Source organism: Arachis stenosperma, chromosome 6 (assembly GCF_014773155.1).
Source record: "Arachis stenosperma cultivar V10309 chromosome 6, arast.V10309.gnm1.PFL2, whole genome shotgun sequence".
Taxonomy (NCBI): domain Eukaryota; kingdom Viridiplantae; phylum Streptophyta; class Magnoliopsida; order Fabales; family Fabaceae; genus Arachis; species Arachis stenosperma.
The window spans coordinates 3,142,656-3,153,981 of NC_080382.1; the positions used below are offsets into that span (position 1 = coordinate 3,142,656).

Below are 11,326 nucleotides of genomic sequence, written 5' to 3' on the forward strand. Positions count from 1 at the left end.
TCACACTCACATGCAGAGTGAGAAAGTACATAACATACAAAGTAGGCACAAAAAGAGAAGTAACAAAAAAAAAAAAAAACAAACAAAATAAGAGACTCACAAAACATAATTTTTACTCTCTCCTCTATATTTCTGTATATTTTCTAAGAATGTTGACAGGTACAGGTAATCCAACTACCTTATCAGAATAGACCCGATATAATTATATTAGTTATGTATTCAATGGATAATTGGGTGAAATCGGATCAAACTGGATTAAACTCGACCTTATTTCGTTTGAGTATTAATTCTGATTTATAAAATACAGATATTTCGTTAAGTTATTATGTCAGTGTGTCGAATACATTTCGAACACAAAGCATATAGACAATCATTCGACACGCGTGTCTTCCGTATCTAAACGTGTAATGTTAAAAAAAATACGGCCTAGACATGGTGCAGACACGCAAAAGTTAAACTTTTAGTGATTTTTAAGTTTTACAAAAGTAAAACGGTAAAACCTAAGTCTCTAACTCTTTCCTTTCCACCCTCCCACCCTCTTTGGCTCCACACCCACTCACCCTCTCCTCGTCATTGCCGGTCTACCATCACCTCTAGTCGTCGCCGCCACCTCCGATTGTCATCGCTGTATGAGTATTAGTTGTCAATCTCCACAACTCTGGTCGTCACCGCTATTTCTGCCGTATTCGTCGTCATTGCTCGCTATTCACCGGTGCTCGCTGCCTGTTCTCCGGTCGTCGTCTTTCTGCTCCATTCTAAGTAAGACAGAATGTTTCTCTGTGGTTTAATTTTTGGTTCTGTATTTGTTTCTCCATAGTTTAATTCTTGGTTCTGTATACCATTCTTTAATCACTTTATATGAATATCTAAGATCAAATAAACAAGTCTACAAAAATTGGACACAGAAATGAAGCACTTGTCAACTCTGTATAGCCGAGAGAACTAAAATAATTGATGAAAAGGATAAATACTCAAGGATGAATTAAGCAATTGGAACTTATTTTCGTGATCTATTGATGAAGATATCAACCATATATAATAAAGAAATAATATGATTTTAGATAACTTTTTTCTATGTACATGTGATATACAAAACTCTTACTATCTCTATTAAGATATAGGAGTTTAGAATTTTTTTTGAATACCTATACACTTTAGGACGAAATGCATATCATATGATTGTTTTGAAAATACTTATTGGTTTAATATTAATGAATATATTATATTATTAATATATGCGTGTCACCGTGTTCGACAACTTTTTAAAATTCGCGTGTCGCCGTGTCGCGTATCGTGTCGTGTCCCATATCGGTGTCTGTGCTTCATAGGTTCTGAAGTTGCGAAACCCAAACTAACTCGATTATCTAATTAGGTTTATATTAATTTTTAAAAAATAAAATATAACGATGCTTTTTATTTATTTTTTTATTATTATATATTATTTGCATAAATTTTTTTTATTTTTTATATATTTTTTTAAATTTTATTTCAATCGAGTATTCGATTATTTGAACCAATCCAACTCGAATTTAATCGGTTTGAATTGATTCGAATTCGTATATGAAAAATCTTAGGTTCGAACCAATTCAGTTTTTATTCTTTCCTAAATTCGAACCGTGTCGCTTCTTATATTTTCAATATGTACGAGAATAAGGTAATAAGCACCTAAAGAAAAACTTCTCAATTTGCTATTCCCATGTCATCCTAGGAGGTTTATTTTTTACATATAGCCATATAGGTATACACACAAACTGAAGAAAAGTTAAAATTAATTTCTTTCATTATTAATACATGTGTACTAAATGTATTGGTGGTACATGTATTGACACAATAGTGAAACAGCAGAAACATCCTGTTTCAGCGCTCTGTAGTTCACAATTCACATTTCACGAGTATATGTCTTGTTAATCTAGTTCTACACTAAACATTATGTAAACTCAGCTAGCAGAACATTCTGACCATCGTTAACTTTTGGCTCACGGCTACTATACATGGTCATTATTCAAAGGGCATTAAGTAAAAGTAATTATAGGCATTTAGGAGAGGCATGGTTACAGCAAAGACACTTGTGCATATGCTTATATTATAGAACTTCATTAACTCCTCTTTCATCCCAAAAAGAGAAAAGCAAAATCTATCCATGATATGGATAACATTGCATTTTTCTTGAGAGGTATTCATGAGATGGATCCCGTCTTCAATTTAGGCATCTTCTGCTTGACAAAGAAAGCGGATAGCACACTTTTGCTGCGATTGGGAACTTGGAGCGTCTCCCGCTGATTTCGAATGTCAAATGACCTGAAACCTGTCGTGGGTTTCGAACCCTCAAATGCATCCTGCAGATATAAACTATCACAACTTCATCATATAACTCCAATGCATCTCACAATATTTTCCTAGTCTAACAGAATTACATAAAATGGAAAAAAGAAGTTTCTTTTGTTTTTGCCATCAGAATAAATTATGCATCTCACTTTGATAAGTCATCCCACTAGTATGTTCGGATCATATCCATTGAATAAGAAGCAGAGATTTAGCATAACTATCCGTATGAGATATATGACCATACAGCAGCTTTAAATGTATATGGCCATCACACCACCAACCTGCTTTTGCAGATAAAGTTCACAGCACGCAAAAGCCATGAAAATTGGCCTCAACTATCATTTTATTTCCAAAATTCGCACTTTTTGAACATATCATAAGTAACTTATCAACTGAAGCAATGACCTTAATCCCTAAAAGCCATAGAATGTCTTATCCTAGAAAAGTAAACAACTAAGGAACCTTAAACCATTAGTCAAGTACTCAGTTATCAATCCAAACCGCAGCACAAGATTTTTATCCTAGAGCTTATAAAACAACAATGCATGAAGATCAACAACTTCTAGAAAACACTCAGAAAAATAGCAAAACATGGTTCAAAGTACACAAACGACATTTGCATTTCCTGAAGAATAATAACATTACCCTGCCCATGACACCTGTAGTCTGGATGGCTGTAGTATAATTAGGAATTCCATTTGGTAATTGAGTTTGTGCTGCAGAAGGTTTCATCCGTGTACTCTCTTCATTGTCTACATGTAATTCAGAATCATAAGGAGCTATTATTTCCGCAGGACAGGAGAAAAAAAAATCAGATACCCTAATCAAGCGATCTATACAATATTCAGAGCTCCTAAGGATACCTAAAAGGTGAAAAACTCCAGATGTCTTGGCAGAAAAATTTGGGTCCTTCGTGCTGCAAAAGCAGATGACATAAAAGTGAAAACATGTAAGGAAACACTCTATAAACTAAGCAAAAGTAGCTGTCAACCATGGACCGCGGTCTTACTTTGCTGAAGCATGGGATGTCCGTTTTTTCAAGGTAGACTTAGTTTCTGATGCTAAATGCCATGAAAGGGTCTTTGCCACAGGGGTACCTACATACAATGGTACACCATCAGATGAATACTATGATTCCCACTTGCTATTAAACTTCATGAGGAGAGGGGGAAGGGTGGGGGACCACACCTGAAGATTGAAGACGATTTCTGGTTTGAATTTGATTTTGTCTTGCATCCATCTTGCTGCGTGGACTGAAATGTACCTTTTTATTGACATGATCTAGCTTACATTGTAAATGAAGGGAAACAAAAAAGAGAGAATCATAAGTAAAAGAAAAATTTAAAGATCTTCCGTGTGAACAATTACTTCTAGCAGAAAAGAAAAGTGGTAAATCCTACTCGGTAAAATATAGTGTTTATGGTGTCTAGGAATGAAAGCCAACAACTGCTGTTGCCGTAGACCTTCCTTGTCGGTGTAAATTTTGCATGTAACAAGTCTCTACACATAACCAAATAAATCACATAAATTCCAATTGAAAGTGGTTTAATTTGTTTGAACAAGATATCTAAAAAATGAGTTACCTGATTCAGAGTAGATATCTTCAAGTCCATGGTTGAGACATCCAATGTTTGCTGGTCAAGAAGGTCAGTTAACTTGTAAGCAACGGTTCCAAGATGATCAACGGCATTCACAAGGGCTCTTACAGCATAATCTTTCAAGTTATCAAGCACCCTGATGGATATGTAAAATATGCCTCAGGATAAGTTCATGCAGTAGCTTAACTTGAAACAACCAACCCTACTGTCGCTACTAATACAGATTCACTCTATATCCAATTAAGGATGGCAGGATCCCATGATATCGACATTATCAAGTCAGACCAGTTTTAATAAATGTTCTTTACGTGTTCACTTGCAGAGCAATTCAAAGTTTGTTACTTTGTTATTAGACTTTTAGTGATCTTTTTATTGATTTTATTAATACTTGCATTTATTGAATGCTAAATTCATAAAATGTTAGGCATAACAATTCACAACTTGGCGAAAACTAACTAGCAGAGTACTAATTGTTGCAGGTAACTAACCATTTGGAATAAAAATAAGTTGAAAACTCAGGTAAAGTCAACTTCAACTTCAGGTGAAATTGATAGCCGAAGCCTTTAGATGAAAATTTAATCAAATCAATCAAATTATCAACTTCACCTGAAATCCACTGCACCACCTGAGTTTCCACATAAAAATAAACATAGTATTGATCAAATTAGCATACATAGATACTTACATTTGTTTGTGATCACTATTGAGATAAGACTTTTCACAGTATTCGGCAGCAGAATAAAGTTGCGGCCTCAGGTTCTTCAGTTCCTGAAATCACCATAATTATATTATGAGAGAGAGCGAAAATTATGACAGATAAGGACTCTCAATGGTGTGAAATAGAGAGAAAGATAGATCTGGTGAGGTATGAGTATGAGGATGACCTGCAAGGCGAAGACGAAGTTCTTGCTTCGCTCCATTGACACTTCGTCGAATGTGGTGGCCCTCTGCTGCTCCATCACCATGGTTATGATTATGCGTCCTAGGCTCAGCTCAAACAACTCATAAGAATACGATTATTTGATTGATGCGATGAAATTGAAATGAAGAAAGAATCTAAGTAAGGAAGAAGGAGTCAATGAGTCACTCGCAAGGGAAGGAATATTAGCTTTCTTAGTTGTAACGACAGCGAGCATTTCATTGCAAAAAGACATCTCTGCCCCTTATTTAGATGGCGACTGCACTTCTGCTCTTGAGATTGACCCTTGTTTTACCTTTACACCCAATCTTCTCCCCTTTCTTACTCCTTACTTCAAATAATAATAATACCTTATGTAATTGAACGATATTGAAAATTGATCCATTGTGGCATTGTCCCAAGGAGAAGGACATGCACGCTACTAAACAATAGTATTTTCATTGGGATATATTTCCATGGTGAATAAAAGTCATTTTTATTCTCAACTGGATAAGTTGAGAATCTTGAATAAATAATGATGCTATGGTATTATTTTAATTTAATCCAGCTAGAACAATCGCTTCATTTGTGGGTACAACTTTCATTAAGGTAAGGTGCACCCACCACTCGGTCTCTTTTTTTTTCCTTAGAATATGGGCTAAGATGGCCTAGGCCTAAGCCCAAAATGATATTATTCTACTCCGGTAACAAAAAAACTGTGACTGATTGCATTATTACCCGTAAAAAATTCAATTATTTCTAATAAAATTATTGTAAAAGGCTAATTAAATTAAAACCTATAAATTTAAAGGGGGAAAATGTATTTGAGAAGAAGATAGGAAAATCCGTAAAAAAAGAACAAAAAAAAAAAAAAAGACAGCATAGGCCCCAAAAGAATCTAAGCTATCCTCAGTCATCACCAGTAATTATTCAGATGATGTTCTTTTCTTGTTATGTCTATCCCGTTGTCTTTGTCTCAGTCGTTATCTTGGCGCTCTGATAAAACGAGGGGAGAAAAGGGTAAAATCATAATCCAACCAATCACATATTTTCCCTCTTGATTTACTTTGATAATTCCGATTATCCACAACCTCACAAGCATCAAAGATAACACAAACACAATCTTATTCGCGCCAATAATGTTCACGTCCCTCCTTCATCGATTCTCCCCTCACTATAATTTCCCCACAGAAATTCAAATAAAAATAATGACATTTTCTCGCTTAATTTTCGTTTGAACTCATTGTCTCCGCTGGGGAAAAAAAAATCATTCTAAGCTTTGTCGTCCATGACCATGGCACTCGTTATTCATTCCTCTGAAATGTTCATTGCCCCAAAATTTCCGTGTAATCCGAATCCAAACCCCATCAAACTCCACAGCTTTAAGCCCGTGGCAGTTGGGTCAAGTGCAAGAGGATTAAAAGCTTTTTGTCAAGTGAAGGATTGTGCGGTTTTGGAATTGGAACAGAATTTGAGGTTGTACGGTGAGTTCTCGGGTGCTGTGAAGTTGGGGAGGAAAGAAGAAGAGGAGGAAAAGCAGAAGTACTACGTGAATATGGGATATGCCATCCGAACTTTGAGGGAAGATTTTCCCCAAATCTTCTTCAAGGAACCTAGCTTCGATGTCTACAGGTGATTTCCCTTTAGCTTTTGCTCTCTGATTTTGCATTTTATAGTGGTTGGTTTTATGGAAGGTAAGATTTGTATTGACCGGAAAGATAGCTAGTTTGTTGTGCTTTCTAATTGTAGAAAGTTCAGTTTGTTATTTCTGTTAAACTCGTAAACTCTGCTCTGATTCAATTATTGAAAGTTGATCATTTATTGAAATTCTCTCCTAACATTGCATTGAAACATATCACGTCTTTGTTAGTTGGATTATCATCTGCAAATATCTCGCTCTAGAAGTTTCATATTGCTTGAAGATGTAGTCTTGATAACATTTGTAACTAATCAGTTATCATTACGTGATCTTTGATATGTTATGCTAAATTTGGCATGACTTCTTGCAGGGATGATATTGTATTTAAAGATCCTTTGAATACCTTTGTTGGCATCCAGAAATACAAATCGCTGTTGTGGGCATTACGATTTCATGGCAGAATATTTTTCCGAGCTTTGTCGATTGACGTAATCAATGTGTGGCAGCCTGTTGAGAATGTGATCATGGTTCGGTGGAGTGTTCACGGGATTCTGCGAATTCCATGGGAGAGTCGTGGTAGGTTTGATGGGACCTCTGAGTACAAACTTGACAGGAAAGGCAAGATTTATGAGCACCGGGTTGACAACATTGCTCCAAATACACCTCATCATAAATTTGGAGTGCTAAGAGTGGAAGAATTGATTCAATCTATTGGCTGCCCCTCAACCCCAAAACCAACTTATTTTGAAACATCGTCATCTACAAATAGAACTTGATGTTGCTCAAGTTCTTCAGTTTTGGTGTAATGGTGTAGACTGATGTTTATGTAAATATAGAGATAGATATTTGGCATCTTTTGCAGTATCTGGATACATGGTGTGCAGGATGTTTGTTGGATGCTGTAATTAGTAGAGTTAGAAAAGCCTTGTATAGTAGTAAGTTTGTAAAATGCTATTGCAGGATCTCCCCCTCTTGTATCTACAGATTCAATAAGCAAATTTTGTAGCTTTGTTAGCAGTTAAGTTTATTAAATATGTGAACAATTAGGAAAAGATTTTGTGCCAATTAGGTTTTAGATAATCTAATATTCATTTTACACGTGCGATTTGCTGCTTAATTTAACTGTTATTTTCTACTTACCGGCATATGCAAGGTTATGTGTTGAAAACAACTGCTACTATATTCAATACAAATATATGCACAAACATACATTATCAACATACGTGCCTCCAAAAACAGAAATCTAATATGTTAACAGAGAGGTCCATCATGGATTCAAATCTAACATAACCATAAGTATTTAAGAATTCTAGACTTGGCCATTTATGGATGAACTATATCCAGTTTGATCGTCGTAGTACTTGGACCACAACATGACACCCCCATACTTTGTGGCACCCTTAATTACCGGAAGTACTTCTGATGTCAGGTTACTTGGCGAAATGAAGCCGCCTCCAGCTGCCTGTGGTGCTGCTGGGAGGCCTAAGAATATTTTAGTGGCAGGTACTTGTGTAGTCCATTGCTTCCATGCATTCTCAAGATTGGCAATGCCTCCAGGAGAGTACTGACATGGAGGATTGTTGTAGAACTGAACCCAAACATAGTCGAAAAGACCGGTCTGAAGGGCATTTCCAAGCCATGCATCAGGGAAAGGACATTGAGGTGCTGCAGTCAAGTAAACCTTCTTGCCTTTGTTGTTGTACCCTGAAAGATACCTTGCAAGCTCATCCCAATGTTGGTTTGTTCCTCCTTCAATGTCAAAGTCAATGCCATCCAAAACAGCCTCGCCTAGTGGACGTGTCGATGACTGTCCTCCCAAGAAGTTATTCCAAAGGAAAGTGGCAAGTTGCCTAGCATCCTCTGTTGATGCAAGGGTGTAGCCTCCAGGTCCTCCTCCAATTGAAAGCATAACTCTGATGCCTTTGGCTTGACACTGCTTTATGTCGGCGCTTAAATTCGCGCAGCCATTGTTGCTGTATGGATCACAATGGCCTGCAAGGTTTAGCTTGGGAATTCGTCCATTGCCGAAACTGTAAAGAAAAGCAATGTTCACATACTCATAGTTTCCTGTGGCACAAGTTTCTGCCAAGGTACCTTCATTTCCATTCTGACCCCAATAAATGGAAATTCCCCCAGCATCAGATCCCACTGTTAGGATGAATATCACCATTGAGAAAATTGGTATATAAGTTGTTGCCATGGTACGTGGTTTGATTGCTCTCTTTTGAAGTGTTAAAGCTTGTTTTAGATAGTAGTGCAATGCTACTTGTCTACGTTAATGTTATGCTTATATAGCTTAAATTTTCCAATTTGCTTTGACACTAACAATGTTTGGTTATGCAAATAATGAGCGTGCCTTAATGCTGTGGAATTGTAAATTTTGTTTCACACGATTGTTTGAGTCTTAACAAAGTAAAATCAGCTAGAACATTGCCTTGTCTATTGTTTGGTTGTTTTACTTTACAACGTACGCTATAGGGAGGGCCTGAAGTAGATAAATTTTTTGTAATACTAGAAAGAAAAAAAAAACAGTAAAAACTTGCCTTATTTAGCATTTATTAATTATTGTAACAATTAATAATTAAAATCAAGAGAAATCACATATATATCTATTATATCTATTTTACAAGCAATGATGGATGAGTAATTTATTGTGTTTCGGCGTCATAGACAGTGCTATGTTAACGCTCTTGATTAATTAACTAGAACATTAACAAGATACAGCATTAATAATAATAACTTTTCACTAACTAAACTCAAAACATTAATTTATTGAAGCAAAAGTTAAATCAAATACAACAAATTTGGTATACATGACGCTCGTGCGTTTTATTTATTATTATATATGAATTGCCTGAGCCAAAACAATATATCGTACAAATAGAATGAAACGATAGTGATTCACTTTATCAAATTAGTTATTATCCTATCAGAACTGTTTTTCAAGGTAGTTAATTACTCTTTTATCCACTTGAAAAGCTTTAGTTAAAACTTCAGGAGAAATAGGTGGAGTGGATCCAAAAACAGCATTTGCAATTGTGATAACACCTGGATTCTGACTGCTAAGACCAGAAATAGCAACAGCGTTGCCATAACCGACGTTGAATTGGAAATGAATGAGACCAATTGGGAACACAAAAACATCACCCTTGTTGAGCACTTTAGTAAAAAGACGGTTGGTGTTGTTTTGATTGGAAGTAACAAATCCAACAAAGAGAGTGCCTTCAAGAACAGTCAAAATCTCTGTGGCTCGAGGGTGAGTATGAGGAGGGATTAAACCCTTAGGTGCAAAATCTAGGCGAGCAAGTGATATGCCGAGTGTGTTAAGTCCGGGTAGTTCGTTAACACTGACAGGAGTCACGTTTGAGCCAAGTTTGTTGTCAACATTCCCAGGATCTACATGCTTGAAGAAATCTTCAGCTACTACAACTTTAGGGTCTCTGCAAATGTTTCCATTCACAAATACTGCAAAATAAGAAATTAAGAAGAATTAACTATAACGATACTTAAGCTTAACCATATATGAAAGGAGCTTGATACTTGAGTATGTAATGATATATACCAGCATTTTGGGTGTCATTGAGAGCCACACAGAAATCTTGCAGTGGACTGGGATCATAGGCTGATGCAAAAGAGGATGCCAAAGCCAACAAACCAACAAGGAAGTAGATTGCTTTCATTTTGTGCCTCTTGATATACCTTTAAATTGATGCTATGTGTGTAATTGCTAATCTCTTATGAATGATGCTATGTATGTAATTGCTTAATTAGTTGTGGTGAGACTTGATGAATTTGTTGAATGGGAAGCTTGCTATTTAAAGGGAGGAGTCATTGAATTGGCCTGCAAATTAACGTTGTTGCATCTAATAATTGCTGAACCATTCTATACCAACTATGTATGTGCTTGTTCAAAGAATATATTAAACTTGTCACGTTAGCTCCAAAAAAAAAAAATGAACAATTGATCAATTATTTTTCAAATTGCTTGTCTTAGGACTTGGTCTCAGTTATTGAGACTTGGTAGCTGAAATTTACAATGCCTTTTAGAACAAGTAAATACATCATATTATATTTCTTGGTTGCCTCTCTTCCAAGTTTATCTATTATTTGACCAAACATGTAGTTTATACTATTTATATATTATAATATGAAAATTTCCTAGAGCAGCAGTTGGGGGAAAAGGGATATAGTCATCATAAGGAAAAGAAAGAGACCATTTCAGATTCACACATGATGTCCCCAAATTGGAACAAATGGCAATCCAAAATTGTGAACTGATTTGTTGCTTTTTTTTACTAATTTGACAGTAAAATATTATCCCCATAATATTGTGTGAGCTCGCTTAGGGCCTTATTAATTCCTTCTGGAGAAAGATATTCGTATTATTTTAACTACAAGTTGTGGCCTCAGCTATACACACAGTTATAAAATTTTTTTATTTAAATTATTTAAATATAATATTTATGAAAATATATAATTTGTAGTGTATTTACTTATATACACAACATTTCATATCCCGGATACAGTATTTAAAAACTAGTTAAAGCCACATTTCGGGACACTGCACCGAAAATATGATACATAAAGTTAAAAAACGGCAAATTGTGTATCGAAAATATGCTCAAAAGTCAATTTTGGGCACAGTATCTAGAATATATGTATTATTGTAACAATTTAACTATAATGTTAAGTACTCGTATGATTAATTAAATATCTGATTTGAAAAAAAAATAACGATTTAAATTTTTTAATTAAAAAAATATAATTTAAAATTTTAAAATTATCTAAAATATGTGTAAAACTTTATTATACATCGATATAATATTTTGTACGTTTTAATTTAATCAAATAAAAATAAATATACTT

At 35.2% G+C, this 11,326-nt stretch overlaps 4 protein-coding genes across 4 annotated transcripts; 1 reads left to right on the forward strand and 3 right to left on the reverse strand.

The window, feature by feature from the left end:
* Nucleotides 1-1,752: 1,752 nt before the first annotated feature.
* Nucleotides 1,753-5,058, reverse strand: LOC130933230 (protein ABIL1-like). The gene is made up of 9 exons (XM_057862782.1): nt 4,808-5,058; nt 4,609-4,691; nt 3,909-4,059; nt 3,726-3,825; nt 3,514-3,606; nt 3,335-3,422; nt 3,189-3,241; nt 2,971-3,077; nt 1,753-2,336 (listed from the first exon to the last, which is right to left on the reverse strand). Exons 1-9 carry the CDS (start codon nt 4,886-4,888, stop codon nt 2,178-2,180), a joined length of 915 nt encoding a protein of 304 aa, XP_057718765.1. The 5' UTR covers nt 4,889-5,058; the 3' UTR covers nt 1,753-2,177.
* An 868-nt stretch (nt 5,059-5,926) lies between these two features.
* LOC130933232 (uncharacterized) lies at nt 5,927-7,525 on the forward strand. The gene is made up of 2 exons (XM_057862784.1): nt 5,927-6,453; nt 6,831-7,525. The coding sequence occupies exons 1-2, from the start codon at nt 6,110-6,112 to the stop codon at nt 7,234-7,236; spliced, it is 750 nt and encodes a 249-aa protein (XP_057718767.1). The 5' UTR covers nt 5,927-6,109; the 3' UTR covers nt 7,237-7,525.
* A 170-nt stretch (nt 7,526-7,695) lies between these two features.
* On the reverse strand, nt 7,696-8,708 carry LOC130933231 (hevamine-A-like). The gene has a single exon (XM_057862783.1). It carries the CDS (start codon nt 8,658-8,660, stop codon nt 7,770-7,772), a length of 891 nt encoding a protein of 296 aa, XP_057718766.1. The 5' UTR covers nt 8,661-8,708; the 3' UTR covers nt 7,696-7,769.
* A 391-nt stretch (nt 8,709-9,099) lies between these two features.
* LOC130933233 (germin-like protein subfamily 1 member 7) lies at nt 9,100-10,317 on the reverse strand. The gene is made up of 2 exons (XM_057862785.1): nt 10,023-10,317; nt 9,100-9,925 (listed from the first exon to the last, which is right to left on the reverse strand). The coding sequence occupies exons 1-2, from the start codon at nt 10,138-10,140 to the stop codon at nt 9,390-9,392; spliced, it is 654 nt and encodes a 217-aa protein (XP_057718768.1). The 5' UTR covers nt 10,141-10,317; the 3' UTR covers nt 9,100-9,389.
* Between the last annotated feature and the right edge of the window lie 1,009 nt (nt 10,318-11,326).

Excerpts from the sequence above, each read along its gene's own strand:
- LOC130933230 (XM_057862782.1), bottom strand. The coding sequence starts at position 4,888 with ATGGTGATGGAGCAGCAGAGGGCCACCACATTCGACGAAGTGTCAATG. Across the intron at positions 3,423-3,513 it reads AAATCGTCTTCAATCTTCAG|GTACCCCTGTGGCAAAGACC; the intron begins GTGTGGTCCCCC and ends CATTGTATGTAG. Across the intron at positions 3,078-3,188 it reads TGGAGTTTTTCACCTTTTAG|ACAATGAAGAGAGTACACGG; the intron begins GTATCCTTAGGA and ends AATTACATGTAG.
- LOC130933232 (XM_057862784.1), top strand. The coding sequence starts at position 6,110 with ATGACCATGGCACTCGTTATTCATTCCTCTGAAATGTTCATTGCCCCA. Across the intron at positions 6,454-6,830 it reads CCTAGCTTCGATGTCTACAG|GGATGATATTGTATTTAAAG; the intron begins GTGATTTCCCTT and ends GACTTCTTGCAG.
- LOC130933231 (XM_057862783.1), bottom strand. The coding sequence starts at position 8,660 with ATGGCAACAACTTATATACCAATTTTCTCAATGGTGATATTCATCCTA.
- LOC130933233 (XM_057862785.1), bottom strand. The coding sequence starts at position 10,140 with ATGAAAGCAATCTACTTCCTTGTTGGTTTGTTGGCTTTGGCATCCTCT. Across the intron at positions 9,926-10,022 it reads CAATGACACCCAAAATGCTG|TATTTGTGAATGGAAACATT; the intron begins GTATATATCATT and ends CTTATTTTGCAG.